The 13,389-nt window shown below is 36.9% G+C and overlaps 2 protein-coding genes across 6 annotated transcripts in view; one reads left to right on the top strand and one right to left on the bottom strand.

The window, feature by feature from the left end:
* LOC103515066 overlaps positions 1 to 4,676 on the bottom strand; it is a 21,688-nt gene extending 17,012 nt beyond the window's left edge. For all 5 annotated transcript variants that reach the window (XR_003393129.1, XR_003393132.1, XR_003393130.1 and 2 more), the window contains exon 1: positions 3,333 to 4,676. Coding sequence is in view for 2 of the 5 variants with exons in the window: in XM_026827821.1 (XP_026683622.1) it covers positions 3,333 to 4,374 (1,042 nt within the window). In the remaining 3 variants the exon portion in view is untranslated. The remainder of the gene's footprint in view (positions 1 to 3,332) is intronic.
* LOC103515134 (sodium/potassium-transporting ATPase subunit beta-like) overlaps positions 1 to 13,389 on the top strand; it is a 26,619-nt gene extending 13,230 nt beyond the window's left edge. The window contains exons 2-3 of the mRNA XM_008480060.3: positions 12,574 to 12,714; positions 13,301 to 13,389. Coding sequence (XP_008478282.1) covers positions 12,574 to 12,714; positions 13,301 to 13,389 — 230 coding nt within the window. The remainder of the gene's footprint in view (positions 1 to 12,573; positions 12,715 to 13,300) is intronic.

The raw sequence follows: 13,389 nt of genomic DNA, 5'->3' as shown, positions 1-13,389 counted from the left end.
CCCCTTCGTAGTACGAGTTGATCGATTGTCTTCTTCATAGAGCATATAGGTAGTATTTTTTAGATGTGCCAATATTTACCTTTGTGGGATGATGAAATAACATTAAATTTTGTTTCTTTTCATTCATCCTTCACCCTCCTTTTATTCTCTTCACTCTTCTGAAGTCTAGGTACTCGAAAGTGTAAAAGCCAAGTTCTACAATACCACGAAACATTACGAGTATAACCATTTTCCAGAGGCTCATTCTGTTGCTGATCTTTTTTTTTCAAACCCTGACTCTCAGAACGGTATCTAATTTGTACATAGAAAATGTACACCTAAAATAAATGATATAGGAGGAACTTTTAGAAAGGCAATTCGGAGGAGTTTATCAATGCCCTCCTCTCAATGCTGAAATCCTGTTGCATAACAAAATATTATCTTTAGGTTTTCATGATTCAATTAGTAACTCATGTTTCACTTTCCTTTCCTTAAAATAACTCAAAAAGTTGTGTTCTATAAAAAAAGAGAAATTCTACAAAGTTGAACCCTAGTTTCGTTGATCGTACATATTATACGGGTAATACTACCTTTTTTAGGACCCTGAGGGTCAATGCTGAAATCCTGTTGCATAACAAAATATTATCTTTAGGTTTTCATGATTCAATTAGTAACTCATGTTTCACTTTCCTTTCCTTGAAATAACTCAAAAAGTTGTGTTCTATAAAAAAAAGAGAAATTCTACAAAGTTGAACCCTAGCTGTTTCGTTGATCGTACCTATTATACGGGTAATACTAGGACCCTGAGGGTCGCATGAACTACATTTTTCTAAACGGTTTTATTTTAATTAAAAATTAAAACTTCTGTAAAAACTTGTTAATTGGACAAAAGTATACCAGCTTAGGAGCAGCAGCATCATTATTGTTAATATTGGAACGATATGAATTAACGTTGAGTAGGTCAGGTTGGCATCAGCACGCGATTTGGATAACAATAGAAAAGGTAATTCGATCATGGGATGATAATATTAGGGATTAAATTTTAAATGGAAATTTGATAACTCTAGGAATAAAATAGCTTCACAAGTTCGTACTTTTGATCCCCAGCAAATGAAAAACTCGGTGAATGAAAACGTTAATTTTGCTTCACAAAGTCTGCTCTAACATAAAAGCATAAATTTAAATTGGAAATTCGACAATAACTGAAAGGATTAGATTTGAAGCAGTAAAGGCACTATGCTGATGTGACCTAGATACAGTACCGTCAGCAATTTTCACTGAACAACCCCTACCCCTCTATTACAACCTGGCATTTGTTTTTCCAAAAACTTCAAAACTTACATACTCGTGGCGGTGGAGTTATCAAAATAGTTCTGTGAAAAACTAATTTATTGGAGCAGGAAAGTTTATTTCGAACTAAAACTTTATTATTGATCTTTTTTAATCAGGGGGAGAAAAAAAAGCAAAAACTTCCTGAAAAGCTTGCTTTTTTGAACAAACATATTTTCAAGACATAAATTTGAAGGAACCTGTGAAACTTAATCCAACCATTAGGACAAGACATCTTATGCCCTAGCTTTACGATACTATCCATCAAATTCTGTCTAACTTTAGATTAAAAAAAAAAAAAAAAAAAAAAAAAAAAAAACCCCAACCCAAATTTTGATTTTTGTCAGAAATGAATAGCCACCCCTAAAAGGGATTTAGCTAAAAAGTAGGTTTCTACTATACTCCGTTTATTAGGGACCTACTATAACTAACAAAAAAAAAAAAAAAAAATGATTTTAGGCTTTGATATGAAATCGAATTTCTTAGGAACAGCAAGTTGTTGCTCGGCGTTGAAACATGAATTAATTTCAATTTAAATTTTAAAACGCTATTTCAAGAGTAGAAATATAGAACCATGCTTTGAATGGGTGACCGGCCTTTATTTAAATTCAAACTATCCAAGACGAGGACATGCCATTACACTACAGTTTTCGTTGTACCCCATTGTAGATTTTATTAGTTCGCTAAAACGATTCTGGTGGCCAATAAATTTTACGGGGACTTTTTTTTTTTAGGGTGGAATATTTTTTTCTCGCGTCTACGCTATTTTGCCTTTTGTCTTTTATTCGTTACTTTTCTCTCGGGTTTTTTCAAATTTAATTGAATTCGGCGTGTCTCTGTTTGTTCTGTTGAGCAAATTTCATTTCCGGTTTCTTGTGCATTTTCCCTGCGGTTTCAGTTTTAAAACATCAATCTGTATTGGTTCATTTTCCACACGCAGATTTGATGGGTAGAAGCTGCAAATAGGGCTTGAAGGAATAAACGGGGGGGGGGGGGGTTGAGAGACAGAATGGAAAAGAAGGTAGAACAGAGATTAACATGCGGGAGAGACAGAAAGGGAAAGAAGGTAGAAAAGAGATAAACATGTGGGAGAGACAGAAAGGGAAAGAAGGTAGAAAAGAGATTAAAGAGAAAGGAGGAGAGATAGAGAGAAATAAATAATGCATTCGAATATAGACGAGATAGACAAGAAGGGAGAGAAACGGAAGAGACACGGACTGAAAAAAGAAAGAGAAGGTAGAACAAGGAAAGCAATTTTAAGTGCAAATGAGATTATCATATTTGTCCTTTACCCTTTATATTCTGCCCTGGGACCTTGGGACGTGAGTCTTAGCACGTGCCTTTACTACATACAGTAAATTGAGCAATCAATGGCTCAATAGCCGACATTAAAATGACTGGAATACAATTAGCTCTCCTATTGGAAATGTCACCAAATGTACATAAATGTGATGATTCCTCATCCAACTCCATAGACCAAAATGCTGTACTAGCATCTAATTTACTAAATACAGTAGCACCAGCCATTTTAGACCTAAGTTCCTCAAGAGTTGGTAATGGGTATCTAGACCGTAGAATCTCCCGATTCAGGGGACGTGCATCAAGGCACACACGAATACTGTTGTCTGGCTTTGAAACCAGCACCACAGAGTTCAACCACATAGTAGGTTCAGTCACCTTTTCTATCACTTTCAGTTTCTCCATACGAGCCAACTCATCTTTGTATGGACCCATAAGTTTAAAAGGTACTCTACGAGGTGGATCAACATGAGGATTAGCATTATCCCTTAAATGGATATGACATTTGCCTGGCAGACAACCTAAACCCTCAAAGATATCTTCATAACTGTTGATTAATGTTTGGTAGGGACCAAACTGACTTTCATTTACAGAACCAATTTTCTTTATTAAATTAAATTTACTGCATGCTTCTAAACCCAAAATGGTTTTTTGACAACCTTCAGTTATGAAAAATCTAAGAGGCAAACATAATTTATTTATTTTACAATATAAAATGCACTGACCTTTGGTAGGAATACAAGTTCCTCCATACGAGGACAATCTACAATTTGTAGGTTTGATTATCTTGTCTGATAGTCCGATAGATCTAAACTCCTCGTGACTCAGCAAATTTGCTTCAGCCCCAGTGTCCAAACAAACATTTATTAACTTTTTGTTCACTTCTGCCATTGCTGTCCAACTTGACTGATTTGCATGTACTGAGCCAATAAAAAATTCTTGGCCCTCTGCAGCCTCTTCCTGATCAACTTCTTTCTTGCTGACCTTTTTTACCAGCTTTCTCCTACACATTGTGGAAAAGTGTCCTTTTCCCGTACACTTGTAACAGCTAGCCTTTACTGCTGGACAATTCACATGAGGAAGTTCCACCCTGTAGCCACATCTGTTGCATTGTGATTTACTTTTCTCAGACGTTGGTTTTTTCCTCTGCTGCTTGTTCACTCCAAACACCATTTTGTCCATCTTGGTCTTGTCTTTTGACATTTCAATGGTCCTTGCCAAATCAAATATTTCATTTAGTGTCTTTTTGTCACCTTCCTCCAAAAGTCGTTCTCTAATGTAGGTGTTATCTTCTGATAAACCCAAAATAAAGATGTCTTTCACTAAGGAATCCCTCAGTGTAGAGAGTTCACACGTTGATGACAACAGTTTCAAATCTGTGAAGAATGCTTCCAATGTTTCTCCTGGACGTTGTCTCCTGCTGAGAAACACATTTCTCTCCAAAGAAATGTTCTTTTGAGGACTGAAATATCTCTCAAATAGTTGCATCACGCCTTCCAATGTCCTGTTCCCAGTCACATTGAAGCTCTGATAAATTTGAACTACTTCCACACCCAGTAGGTGCAGCAGGATAGCACATTTCCTCTCCTCTGGCAATTCATCCTGTTTGGTTGCCAATAGGTAGTTCTCGAACTGAAACTTGAAGATTTTCCAAGCTTCATACTGCTGTGCTCCTGTCTGACCTTTCAACTTCAGGCTCATGGATGCTGGCAATGGAACATGTCCCTGCCCAGTTCCTGCCTCTGCCTTGACTCCTGTCTGTGGCATTCTGACAAATTGACACTAGAAACTCAGCACCTTCCTCTTACAACACCTGACACCATGTTTATAGCCACTCCTTGGCTATCTAAAGTAGTATAATTAAGAAAAGGAAAGCACAAGACATTTTGTAAGTCGTCTGGAAAAATGGAAAATGTGAACTGATTTTTATTATTCAAAAGTGAGGTTATGTTGTTTAGATTCTATAGATACATAACATCATACAGTAACACAATACATAACCACAATAGGTACATACTATTACGTAGCTATATCAACAATACTACCTTTTTTAGGACCCTGAGGGCCGCATGAACTACATTTTTCTAAACGGTTTTATTATAATTAAAAATTAAAACTTCTGTAAAAACTTGTTAATTGGACAAAAATATACCAGCTTAGGAATCTTAGGATCAACAGCATCAGTGTAGTTAATGTTAGGAAGAAATGGATATGGATTAAATTAATATTGAGTATAGGTCAGGTCAGTTTGGTATCAGCACGCGATTTGGATAACAATAGAAAAGGTAATTCGATCATGGGATGATAATATTAGGGATGGAATTTTAAATGGAAATTTGATAACTCTAGGAATAAAATAGCTTCACAAGTTCGTACTTTTGATCCCCAGCAAATGAAAAACTCGGTGAATGAAAACGTTAATTTTGCTTCACAAAGTCTGCTCTAACATAAAAGCATAAATTTAAATTGGAAATTCGACAATAACTGAAAGGATTAGATTTGAAGCAGTAAAGGCACTATGCTGATGTGACCTAGATACAGTACCGTCAGCAATTTTCACTGAACAACCCCTACCCCTCTATTACAACCTGGCATTTGTTTTTCCAAAAACTTCAAAACTTACATACTCGTGGCGGTGGAGTTATCAAAATAGTTCTGTGAAAAACTAATTTATTGGAGCAGGAAAGTTTATTTCGAACTAAAACTTTATTATTGATCTTTTTTAATCAGGGGGAGAAAAAAAAGCAAAAACTTCCTGAAAAGCTTGCTTTTTTGAACAAACATATTTTCAAGACATAAATTTGAAGGAACCTGTGAAACTTAATCCAACCATTAGGACAAGACATCTTATGCCCTAGCTTTACGATACTATCCATCAAATTCTGTCTAACTTTAGATTAAAAAAAAAAAAAAAAAAAAAAAAAAAAAAATAAACATACCACCAAAATATTTCTAACTTTAAATAAAAAAAAAAAAAAAAAAAAAAAAACACAACCCCGACCCAAGTTGTGACTTTCGTCAGAAATGAATAGCTCACCCCTAAAGGGGATTTAGCTAAAAAGTAGGTTTCTACTCGTATGTACTCCGTTTATTAGGGATCTACTATAACTAACAAAAGAAAATGGATTTAGGTTTGATATGAAATCGAATTTCTAGGAACAGCAAGTTGTGCTCGGCGTTGAAACATGGAATGGTACTTTCAATTTAAATTTTAAACTACCCAAGCGTAGAAATAGAACATGCTTTGAATGGCGCCTTTATTTAAATTCAAACTATCCAAGCACGGAGGACATGCCATTACACCAACAGTTTTCGTTGTACCCCATTTAGATTTTATTAGTTCGAAAACGATTCCTGTGCCAATAAATTTTACGAGGACTTTTTTTTAGGGGTGGAATTTTTTTTCTCGCTCTCTATTATTGCCTTTTTGTCTTTTATTCAGTTACTTTTCTCTCGGCTCCTTTCATTTTCTAATTTAATTGAATTCGGCATGTCTCTTTTGTTCTGTTTAGAAATTTCCATTCTCCGTTCTCTTGTGCATTTTCCCTGCGGGTTTTCAATTTTTAGAACAATCAATCTTAATTTTCATTTTCCACACGAGTTTGATGGGTAGAAGCGATATAGGACTGTAAGGATAAACATGGGGGGGGGGGTTGAGAGACAGAATGGAAAAGAAGGTAGAACAGAGATTAACATGCGGGAGAGACAGAAAGGGAAAGAAGGTAGAAAAGAGATTAAAGAGAAAGGAGGAGAGATAGAGAGAAATAAATAATACATTCGAATATAGACGAGATAGACAAGAAGGGAGAGAAACGGAAGAGACACGGACTGAAAAAAGAAAGAGAAGGTAAAACAAGGGAAGCAATTTTAAGTGCAAATGAGATTATATTTGTCCTTTACCCTTTATATTCTGCCCTGGGACCTTGGGACGTGAGTCTTAGCACGTGCCTTTACTACATAGAGTAAATTGAGCAATCAATGGCTCAATAGCCGACATTAAAATGACTGGAATACAATTAGCTCTCCTATTGGAAATGTCCCAAAGGGGTTAGTTTCTGGTGCAAGTTGTGTTGATGTTGACCCAGTACTTGACTGACCAAATAAATGTGGCTTTGGACACAAACATTGGACTTTTCCTTCTTCTTTTAAAGAGGTTTGATAGAAGGGAACTGTAACTGCTAAGGTCTTGTCCCCAAAAAGCAAAAGCGAAGAAGAGCAGGAAGAAATCCGCCCCAGGCGAATACGGATACACACCAAGCTAACTAGGATGGCCAAACCATTGGCTTTAAAGGCCAATGAAATGGAGGTTAATTAACTTTTAATTAGTCAATCACACAATGTGTGTCCAATTTTACGTCACCATTTAATCAGCCAATTGTAGAATATTGCCTGACGCAGATAGGGTGTTACCTCGGGATGGGCAACTCGTTAAGTCCAATATACCAGCTCATTCATGACTCGATAAAAAGTTTTCAGTGTTTTCATTTCGGTGTACTTTTGGAGGCATTTCAGATGTGCCAGAAACAAATTTCAAATTCTCTGTATCAGGATGATATCCGAATGGCCAAAAGTAGACTTTTGAAATCCCTCGTGAATTCAATTCGACTTGGCTCCTTGAGAAAATTATATTAAAGAAATTCTTCTCCCTCTCTTTTTTTTATCTCTCTGTGGAAAATAAAAGTAAATCCAATTTTCATTTTAAATAATTCATTCGATGACAGCAGTACATGGGATATTGAGTTTCACTTTCCAAGGACATCTCAAGGTCGTTTGAGATCTTTGAGGTCAAACGTATGTTTCTATCTTCTTAAATTTTGATCTTTTGTTACCGGATAAGTCACTTTTCTTACTATACAAGATCTTGAGTTTGCTTCGAGTCTGAGGCATCTCATTTTGGTGAAACTTTTAGAACTGTCCGACTTACAGTTGAGAAGTTTAATGTAATAGAAAGTCGTGTGATGTTCACACCAGATTTTTTTTTATCTCTCTGTGGAAAATAAAAGTAAATCCAATTTTCATTTTAAATAATTCATTCGATGACAGCAGTACATGGGATATTGAGTTTCACTTTCCAAGGACATCTCAAGGTCGTTTGAGATCTTTGAGGTCAAACGTATGTTTCTATCTTCTTAAATTTTGATCTTTTGTTACCGGATAAGTCACTTTTCTTACTATACAAGATCTTGAGTTTGCTTCGAGTCTGAGGCATCTCATTTTATCCACATTTGATGGTGTTGACTCCAATGGCTGTGTGATATAGGAAGTCTCTAAAATCTAAACCTTCCTTTCGTTCAAAATTTATAAAACACTTCAGAGATGTTATTGAAATGAGCTAATGGATTTATGAAGACTTTTGCCGTCTTATCCTGTTACCACGTTACCAGCATTTCCTTAGTGCCTGATTGTATTTCAGCATTATTATTGGTCTGATGGCTTTTTAGCATTAGCTCTTTATTTTACTTTGGGGGTGTCTTATTTCTGTGCCTTTTGTTCGAACCTAGTGTGAGAATTTTGTGGAATTATGGTGGTCGACTTTTTTCCATCTCATTTTATCCACATTTGATGGTGTTGACTCCAATGGCTGTGTGATATAGGAAGTCTCTAAAATCTAAACCTTCCTTTCGTTCAATATTTATAAAACACTTCCCCCCCACTGAATCATAAGGAAGGAGCGAACACATTAGATTTGTAGTTTGTATAGCAAACACATGGCCTTCTCATCTCATGTGTATATGTATATTATTATCAAAATGAAGTGGCTACTGTGGTAAATTCAAAGATTTTAAGAATCCTCTCAATCATACTGTGATAAAATCCAGACTCAGAACGAAGCTCCAGGATAAAGCACTACATCACAATAGAATGGAGGAATAGACAATAGAGCTGGAGGAATAGACCCCAGATATTAAGCTGTGGATAATTATGAGATAGATTATAGCTGTACCTAGGTCATTATGAAGATTAGTAGGTTATTATGGAGTCAGGATGTCAGTTTTTATCAATGGGCTGGGTTGTGGCAAATTAATCACTATCATAGCAGGACAAATTACAACAAGCCATGTGATAAAATCCAGACTCAGAACGAAGCTCCAGGATAAAGCACTACATCACAATAGAATGGAGGAATAGACAATAGAGCTGGAGGAACAGACCCCAGATATAATATTAAGCTGTGGATAATTACGAGATAGATTATAGCTGTACCTAGGTCATTATGAAGATTAGTAGGTTATTATGGAGCCAGGATGTCAGTTTTTATCAATGGGCTGGGTTGTGGCAAATTAATCACTATCATAGCAGGACAAATTACAAAAAGCCGGCTGAAAAATGTTTGCGCCTTCTCTCATTATTTAGCATGTCTCAGTCTGATTTACATAAAATATGTATGTAGGTAATGTCTCCAGATGTAGATTTTTTATCCAGATGTTGAACAAAACTTTTTTGTTTGCTCTAAAAGCAGATCCAACATTGTTCTAATGCCTGCAAGTCCGGGGAACACTGAATAAACTCTAAAGGTTCCCTTCACCATTCTCAGATGTATCCATGGTTATTTGGTCATACAGGCATTAACTCTCGAAGAAACTTCATTTTCATTTATGTCTAATTTTTTGTTATCGGTCAAAAAATCAGAACCCTTTCTGACTGTCCAACATGCAGAACATAAAAGGACCTTGAGTGCAAAATTTCAGCTTTCAATAAGGTAATGAGCGTGGGCTTTCACCATTTTCAGCCTTTTTCTGTTGTAAAAGAGGAACTGTTCCTATATCTTCTCAAGAGGACGGTGAATAGAATTCCCAAGCTTCCTGATTCCTATATTTGTACATCACGTACCAATCCATACAACGAAGAACTGGGGAAAAAGAATGAGAGCAAGCGAAGGAATGCGGTTAAAATGCCGGCAACGTTAAAGTACAACAGAATTATCGAATAGCTTCGAGAGAGAAAAAAAATGGTACGCGCACGAAGAAAACGAAGGAAAAAAAGTCACCATAAAATTTCATCTGAAGTACTTCCCTCCCTCAGTTTTTCCATCATCTTGTCCCGAATAGAACAGTATGCAGATGATGAAATAGGTGAAGACAATGGAAAGCGAGTGGAAAGGGAGGACCTCAAAACCCATTAGTGGAAGAAAATTTATCTACTTAGAAGGGAAGAAAGGGGGAAAGCTAAGTGCGGTACGAGAGTGGCGGGTGACGGTGGTGGTAATGCCGATAATTTATTTATGAGGGAGCAGTGGCTGGGTAATATTTACACATTAAGGTTAAAATAAGTGATATCTGAGTTTCTATGAATCTTACATATTAAGTAAGTCTAATTAATGAGTTTCTATCACATTTCAAATGAGAAAAGGGAGAACCCTTTGTGGTAAAATGCCCGTTGTACATTCGACTTTCAGCACCTAAAGAATTTAAAATCAGTTCACCAAGATGTACTGAAAAATATCCGAAAAGTACATACATCTTCTCCAATGTCTTCAGATTCAGATTACCTTCGTAATTCAGTCCGGCTGTATTGTAAATTTCGATCATGTTCAATATGTATGTATGTAGACGAAGAAATGTAGAGGTGGTACAAGATCCTATTTAATTTGTTAACAGTTCACTACATACTTCAGTTTGCAGACGTGAAATTTTTTGAAGAACCCACCTAAAGCTTTTTGTAAACAAACTTGGAGAGAAAGTTCTATTGAAAACACAAATATACAAATAGCTCAGGAAAAGTACATAGACGTATAAATGGAACTATGATATATGCATTTCCCTCTATTCCTTTGTGTACCTATGTGAATAAATTCAAAGAAAGTATAAATGGAGAGAAAAGAAGATAATATTTTCAGAAAAACTAGGGGACCGGGGGAGAGTGAGGGGGATTTTTTTCCTCCAGAAAAGAAAGAAGAAGGGATGAAGATCTATAGGGGGGGGGGAATAGGGCCGGCCATTCACTATCAGGTAGACCTGACAGGTCGCCTGAGAGACTTATTATAACTGCCATACACTATCAGGTAGACCTGACAGGTCACTTGAGAGACTTATTATTGCTGTTATACACTATCATGTAGATCTGACAGGCTCAAACAACAACACCAAGAATCCTCATGGAACAATCATGTTCTCTCACCCAAAAGCTGAAAAGTTACCTTTCCTCAGATAGGACGGCTTAAGTCAAGCTTAAAATTGAAAGGGAAAAAGCTACGGTGTAAAGCTTGGCTTAAGTTTAGAACATGCAGAAGCAGTTAATCTCCGTGTAGCGTAAAAAGTTGTACGCTATAAAAAAGAAAGCTTCTTAAATCCTTGCTTCGGGGCTTTGAAATTTATCTAGGGGAATAGGAGAGCAGGCAGAAAAAAGAGTGAAAAATAGAGACAGAGAAGGGGAAGGATACAGAGAGTACAACAAAAGACAGAGAGGCAGAGAGCGAGAGGAAGGAGGTAAGCACCAAAGGAGTAAGAAAGATAGACAGGAGTGTGTGAAAGAAGTGGAAACAGAGGGAGGAAGGAGAGAGAGGGAGGGGGTCGTACAAAGAGAGTAACAGAAAAGACAGAAAGGAGGAAGAGGAAGGGGGCACAGAAGGGGAGAGGGGAGGCGTCTCTCTGGCCCGATCAATAGCGGTGCATGTTACGTCATTACCTCACCCAATTTGCCACCCCCTTAACCTGACCTAGTTGCTTTTTTTAACCCCCTTCGGTGAGGTTTTTATTTCTCTCCTTGTCCGTCCTTCCCATCTTTGTTCGCTTCCCCTCTATTGAAAGTCATAAAAGCGTATGTACGTGTTTTCGGTACGGCTATATTCATGACGAAGGATGGCTTGGTACCGCCTTATCCTACGCTGGGGGGATGAGGGTAGGATTTTTTCCTCATAATTTCCCATGACATGAAAATGATATTAAAAAACGGTGTGACATCTGTTAGTAGATGAAGGTACTCGATAAACGTGAGTGGTACGGAAACAGGACAGAACAAACGGTACTAGGGCATGGCTAAAAAGGGACTTAAAATGATCCAAGCTTATGGTACCTATGCTTTATTACCTAGAATAATCTAGAATCTAGATAAAATATTTTGAGTAACATTTGTCTTTCTTCATATCTTTGGCAAAATGGGACCAGCCGGCCGATATGCAACAATACAAATAAAGTAATTCTGTAATGTGTTTGATAAAGTAATTCTAATTCTATAGGCTGTATCACAAAGCTAGGTCAAATTTACACCTGTATAAATGATATGCTCGAATGATAATATAATCAGGAGGGCTGAGGTATGGAATTTCGTCATCGATTCAATTTGAGGATGAAAGTAAAGGGACTTTTCAGTTCTATTCGAGTATAAGCACTATTATTACAATAGGAACAAGAGAAAGCAATTTAGCTACCCAAAGCGAGGCACCGGTGATTAAATTTTCACATGACGTATAGACCATACTCTATTATGCACTCATATGGAGCGAAGAGTGTGTAAAATCCAAATGAAAGTTTTTCCCTGGTAGTTTTCGTGTACTATGCATGAGTAAAAAATAATAAAGTTAATGGAGACCTTGCATGACAAGGAACCTGACGGTATAATCATAAATCATATGAACCTACATAATACCAGAGGGTGCAATAAAGGAACTTCCGTGGCCGAGTGTGCCTCACTAGGCTTGCACACCGGAAGTCCAGGGTTGAATTCCTGGCGCGGGGAGGCAAAAGATTTTTCGACTTTGTGCTTGCATTTTGGGGTGCAGCGTGCAGCCTTGTGAGGACAATGGAGTAGCTAGTGGTATGCAAGTAGCAACCACGAGCTGTGGTCGCATTAAAACTAACAACAGAAAAGTATTACCAAGTAAATTGAGAAGAATAAATGATGTTACCTAGTAGAAACGTATCATTCTTTAACTTTTTGATCTTGGAAAAAGCACAGAAACATTTTGAATTTTTTATCTCTCTCAAATTTCTTGCCTAATTTTCGTTTCGTTTTCTTTGTCTGTTTCAGCTAAAATCCTCGTGTTCTACACCATATTCTACATCGTGTTATCAATATTCTTCGGTATTCTTATGTTTCTATTTTACCAAACCCTGGACTACAAAATTCCCAAATGGCAATTAGATAAATCATTAATTGGAACCAATCCTGGTAAGTATCCTCTAATTAATGTATTGGTCAAATTTATGTATTTGAAATTGGTAAATATTAATACGTTTAAGGGCCAGCTCATGGGGGGGGGGAAATTGTTGTCATGCAAAAAATTGCAACTATTTCAACGGTTTGCATTAACAAGCAAGAGGGGAAAATAACTTTAGGTACCTATTTACCTATAGTAATTGTACAAGAGGTAACCGGCATTTTGAAAGAATAGATGTACAATAGATGGCTCTTTAAAGGGTTCAATGTGTTCCATAAAAATTATAATTAACTTCCTTCGTCATATATCTTTTTAATACAAATCTGCCTGCGATAATCATTTTTGGCACAATTTTGAAGCATGGCAAGGTTCCAAAAGTACATTATATTCCGTCTACCATGCATTATACCTTTTGTTCCGCCAAGTGTAGTTTATTATAAGCTGTAAATTATAGATCACTTTGCCTGCCTTGGATAGAGCTTTAAAGGTATAATCGCGATTTCAAATTGAGATATCTTTATACTGCTATACGAGTATGTCCTCAATCTCCAATCAGATCTCCAGTCATTCAACCTCAATCTCCAATCAGATCTCCAGTTCAATCACCAGCCATTCAGCCACCAGCCGCTCGTCCTGTACGAAACAGACGTCCTCCTGTACGGTTTGGTGACTATGTCTTATATTGA

Source organism: Diaphorina citri, unplaced genomic scaffold (assembly GCF_000475195.1).
Source record: "Diaphorina citri unplaced genomic scaffold, Diaci psyllid genome assembly version 1.1 scaffold47, whole genome shotgun sequence".
Lineage (NCBI taxonomy): Eukaryota > Metazoa > Arthropoda > Insecta > Hemiptera > Psyllidae > Diaphorina > Diaphorina citri.
The sequence above is the reverse complement of the archived record's forward strand: the minus strand, read 5'-3'. Positions and strand labels throughout refer to the sequence as shown.